Source organism: Ipomoea nil, unplaced genomic scaffold (genome assembly GCF_001879475.1).
Source record: "Ipomoea nil cultivar Tokyo-kokei standard unplaced genomic scaffold, Asagao_1.1 scaffold3016, whole genome shotgun sequence".
NCBI classification, from domain to species: Eukaryota; Viridiplantae; Streptophyta; class Magnoliopsida; order Solanales; family Convolvulaceae; genus Ipomoea; species Ipomoea nil.
In genome coordinates, this window is record NW_017619444.1 from 1,529,099 (window position 1) to 1,534,906 (window position 5,808).

At 35.4% G+C, this 5,808-nt stretch overlaps 1 protein-coding gene across 1 annotated transcript; it reads right to left on the minus strand.

Moving 5' to 3' along the window:
• Positions 1-2,752: 2,752 nt before the first annotated feature.
• LOC109163264 lies at positions 2,753-5,353 on the minus strand. The gene has a single exon (XM_019312018.1). It carries the CDS (start codon positions 5,351-5,353, stop codon positions 2,753-2,755), a length of 2,601 nt encoding a protein of 866 aa, XP_019167563.1.
• Between the last annotated feature and the right edge of the window lie 455 nt (positions 5,354-5,808).

The following is a 5,808-nucleotide window of genomic DNA, read 5'->3' on the forward strand; positions in this document are numbered from 1 at the left end:
ATCATACTCCTCCTGTAAACAAATGTTACGAAATCGCTCCTGTGCATCCTTCATACTAAAAGCCCCGTCGAGCTTTGAAGAAATCTCCCTCCTTTGGAGCTTCTTAACGCTGTTCACGAACTCATCAACGCCACCGCGACGCTGCCCACGACCTAGCCACGGGCTCGCAGTTATTCTCCTCCCATCCATCCCCAGTCCCCGGAGCTACGAACCAGATTCTACAAATCTAAACGTCGACAAACCCAACACAAAAATCTCCACGTATACTCACATTCCAGCTTCGACAACACAGCTCCAAGCACCAAAAAAAAAAAAAAGACTCATTTCCTCAATCTTTTCGAGTGTTCAAGCTCTGAATCCTAAGACCCAGATATGAATAACTATAGCATATGATATATGAAAACCTCGCGTCCTCTATCTTTCTCTGCCTCCTTCAATTATGGGTTTTTGCGTGGATTATTTCAAATTCAAGAATTCAAGAAGCGGAGCAGGGTGGAGTAATCCACCTTTTTTTTCATCACGCAATCAGTTTTATCATTTTAATTTTTAATATATTTTTAATTTTTTTATTTGTACATTTTAAGAAAAATAAATTATTGCATTAAATAAATAATAAAAATGAGATGGAAGCATATACAAGCAATTAAAGAATCTAAATTAGTGTTCAAGTAAGCTACAACTCAGCATTAACCTATTGATTACTTGTTAATAGATCTAATTGCACATTTTTACAGGTTTCAAGGGCCTGATTGAAGCTTTTTTTAGTTTGAGGGCTTAATTGCATTATTAGGTATAATTTGAGGGCTTATTTGACCCTTATCCCATATATATATATATATATATATATATAGAGAGAGAGAGAGAGAGAGAGAGAGAGAGAGAGAGAGGGACCTTAGGAGGTAGGGGGCCTTGGCCCCCCACCCCTACCCTCACCCTAAATTTTTTAGTAAATATGTATGTATATATTGATATAGTAGGGATAAAATACACTTTTGGCCTCCCTCTAATTTTTTTTATAAGAAAAATCTATTATGTTTATATTAAATAAACTCAAAATATATATTAAAGTTCAAATTCATTAAATAAAAAGAAATAAATCAAATAATTAAAGCGACCATTTTTCTTTATTATCTTATTTCTTTTATCAAGATTTTAATAATGAATGGCATGAAGTACACATTTTAATTTAAAAAAAAAAATCTCCAAATTTGAGATATATGCTTTGGTTTAATTTATTAGTTATATATGTTGATTAATTAATTAGTGATTTATTGTGTGTTTTAATTATTTATTTACATTTTTAAAATGTACATTTACTAGTTTAAATGATTAGTTTTGAAATTGACAAAAATTAATATTGATTATTTAATTCATCTTGATTTTTGTCTTTATCTCTCAAATATTGAAATATTCAGTTAAGTGACAATCTATATATTTAAATAAATGTTGTTGTTATTGTTATTATTATATTTTGTGTTATGTGAAAAAAATTCTAAAGTAATGAGGTATCGATCGTACTCATATAATTATGTATTTCATACTTTATTTACTTAGTATAATTAGAAATTATTATCAATAATAATCACAATAATGTATGGTATATATAATAATATGGTGCAATTAATTGTAATGTCAGACTAACATTGTAAATTTTCTCTACTACATCAGCCCCCTCAACTCAAGTTCTCTGGCTCCGTCCCTATATATATATATATATATATATATATATATATATGTATATATATATATATATATGTATATATATATATATGTATATATATATACATACATATATATATGTATATATATATATATATATATATGTATGTATATATATATATATATATATGTATATATATATATATGTATGTATATATATATATATATATATATATATGTATGTATATATATATATATACATATATATATATATATATATATATATATATGTATATATATATATATACATATATATATATATATATATATATACATACATATGTATGTATACATATATATATGTATGTATATATATATATGTATGTATGTATATATATGTATGTATACATACATATATATATGTATACATACATATGTATGTATATATATGTATGTATATATATATATATATATATATATATATATATATATATATATATATATATATATATATATATATATATATATATAGGCGGTTCCAGAAATCTTTTTTAGTAAAGACGAAAGATTAAACTAATGAGATTATGTCTAACATATACCTTAATTACCATCTAAGCTAGGTCATCCTTAGGTTAAATTTATGTATATTTAGTAGTTATAGACATTTACTATGTATATATATGGGGCCTATACATACAATATATATAAAGGGGATGGGTAGGTGAAGGGCAGCTGGCCCCACTACCCCCATTGTGGATTCGCCCATGTGTGTGTATGTGTGTAAATTTTTTTTATAGTTCATAAATCATACTATTAAACTAATATCTTTTTTCAAAATTTATATACTGATGCAATGACTATTTTATTTTGTAAAAGTAAGAGTAGACAAATCTTTATATCTCCCCTATATTAATATTTGGGAGTTTCCATTTGCCCTTAAAAAATGACATTTCTATTAATCATTGATCTCAAATAGTGCGGCTAAAATTTTTTTTATCTAACATTTAGATTTTTTTTTTCAATTGCCCTCAATTTTTAAACAAATTACAAATTTGCCATTGAATATTTTTTTTGAAAAGAGCCTGCGCGGCATTTATTGGAAATACGTTGAAATAGAGACTGGCGGACCAGAGTCCGAGTACATAGGTGCTGAATAATTAAAGGCCGAAGTGGCTAAAACATGTGCTAAGCAATTATCTGATCTAGGAACAAAATTAACTGAAACATAATCAAAGGAAACCATCCGGTTTTTGCAGGAGTCAATGGCATAGCCGAGGTACGAACGTGGTGTATCCTTCGCACGTGATAAATATTGTTGTAGTGACAGACAATCCGTTAGGATGTCTACCGATCTCTCTCCACGATCCCATAACCAAGATAACACTTCTTTACATGCAATTGCTTCAGCCATAAGCGGGGAGAAGCAGTCTATCAATGGCGCCTGTAAAGCTGAGATATACGATCCCTGTTCGTCTAGGATAATTGCTCCAACAGCAGCCTTATTTGTGGCTTGGAAAAAGGCTGCATCAAAATAGCATTTGTTTCGTGGGGAGGCAGCCGTGTGAGTTGCGGTCGGCACAGCAGCATGCTGCAGTTCCACTCCCTGGCGCTGCTCGGAGATTGCCGTGGTCCATCCACGCTGAGTCCGTTGGTGTTGCGGGCGGTCCGGGTGTGCAATTTGCCATGCCCGGATCGCTGCGGTTACAGTTACAATTATCTTTTGTGGTCTGGGTAAGTATACGTCCCACACAGCTCCATTCCTTGCTCGCCATATATAGTATAACAGGCCCACTGCATAAATAATTCCATCATCATCTAGAATATTTAATAACTCGTTAAACCAAACATGGAAAATATCTGTGATAGTATTGGGGATTGGAAGGTGAGATTGTGCCCAAATGTTCTTTGTATAATCACATCTAACCAAAGAGTGCATAACATCCTCATGCATAATCCCACACATAGCACATGTTGGGCTAATCTCCACTCTCTTTATAATGAGGTTCGTTGTTGTGGGCAATATATTATTCAAGGCTCTCCATAAAAATGTTTTCCATCTCGGGGGTACTTTGAGCTTCCATAACTTAGGCCACTTGTCAAACATCCCTGTTGCTTGAACATAATTCCCCACTATTTGCCTGTAACCACTTTTAACCGAGTATTCACCTGTTATATCACCATACCAATACCACATATCCTCATAATCCGGTGACACAGGTATCTTCAGTATTCGTGTCACATCCTCCGGAATGAAAATATCAGTTAAAATATCATGATCCCATGCCGCCGTTTCCTGATCTATCAATCCCATAACAGTTGCCTGCGCCAAGTATGGTGGTTTCTCGGTTATTATTTTCGCATTATTTTCATCCTGAAGCCATGGATGATCCCATATTAGAGTTTCTTTTCCATTCCCAATCCTGCGTCTAACTCCTCCACAAATTAGTCCCTGTGCTGCCATAATACTTCGCCAGCAGTAACTTGGGTTATTCCCTACACAAGCATCAAAGAATGTCCCTTTAGGATAGTATCTGGCTTTAAAAATTCTGGAAACCAATGAGTCAGGTTTGGTGAGTAACCGCCAGGCCTGTTTCCCCAACATAGCTAAATTAAAGGCATGCAATTCCTTAAAGCCCAATCCCCCATATTTCTTAGGGATGCATAATTTATCCCATGCCTTCCAATGGATACCCTGATCATCCTTAGATCTCCACCAGTAACGATTCATAGTTCGCTCAATGGCTGTGCAGATATTCATAGGTAGTAAAAAGACACTCATAGAAAAGGTGGGCATAGATTGTGCCACACTTTTCAACAAGACCTCCTTACCTGCCTGTGAAAGCAACTTCTTATTCCATGACCCAATCCGCTGTCTGATCTTATCATCAATATATGAGAAAACTGCTCTCCTATTCCTGCCCACAAATGATGGAAGTCCCAAATACTTCCCAAAATTCGGAGCCTGAACCACTCCCAAGATACTGGCAACCTCCTCTCTGTGCTCATCCCGCGTATTCTTACTATAGCAAATGCTTGACTTACAGTAATTTACTGCTTGCCCAGACATTTCCTCATACACCGATAAACACTGTTTTACCACACTGGCCTCCTGCGCAGTTGCTCTAAAAAAGAGTAAGCTATCATCTGCAAAAAATAAGTGGGATATAGGGGGGGCTCCCCTAGCTACTCTACACCCATGTAGATCTCCTCTCAACCGTGCCTGCTGTAGCAGTAATGAAAGTCCCTCAGCACAAATAATAAAGAGATAAGGTGACAGTGGGTCACCCTGCCTCAATCCACGAGTCGGCGTGATCTGGTCACCTCGTGTTCCACCAACCTGTATAGTATATGAAACTGAGGTCACACACAGCATTATCAATTCCACCCACCTTTCATCAAAACCCAATGCTAACATCATATTACGCAAGAAGGGCCATTCCATCCGGTCATAGGCTTTTGCCATATCCAGTTTCAAAGCCCCCCATCCTGTGATTCCACATTGTTTTCTGTTCAAAAAATGTCCGACCTCGGCAGCAATCAAAATATTATCTGTTATTAACCTGTCAGATATAAAAGCACTTTGGGTGTCAGATATAATATCCCCCATAAGTGGTTTCATCCTGGCAGTTATAACCTTAGCCATAATCCTGTACACCACGTTACTCAGCGCTATCGGTCTATAATCCGAGACCATCTCCGGGGTTTTCTTCTTGGGGATTAATATTATATTCGTATCATTTAGGCGAGCCGGAAACGAGCGAGTATTAAGACAATCCACAATATAGGCCGATACATCACCACCCACTACATCCCAAAAATGCTGGTAGAACCCTGGATTCATTCCATCCGGTCCTGGTGCTTTGTCAGGAAACATGGAAAACAGAGCACTCCTAACCTCACTAGCATCAAAGGGCCGCAAAAGCAACTCATTCTGCACCTGCGTTACCCGAGGAGCTATACTTCCAACGAATTCCCCACTATTACTTGGAGAGTCGGAGGTAAAGATAGTCTTATAATAGTTGTAGATAACATTTCTCATGGCTTCACCCTTCACCCAATCCCCACTATCATTCATAACTTTTAAAATAGTATTCTTTTTCTTGCGATGAGATGCATACCTGTGATAGTATTTTGTGTTAGCATCCGCGT

Coding starts and splice junctions, on each gene's coding strand:
- LOC109163264 (XM_019312018.1), bottom strand. CDS start 5,353: ATGGTCTCGGATTATAGACCGATAGCGCTGAGTAACGTGGTGTACAGG.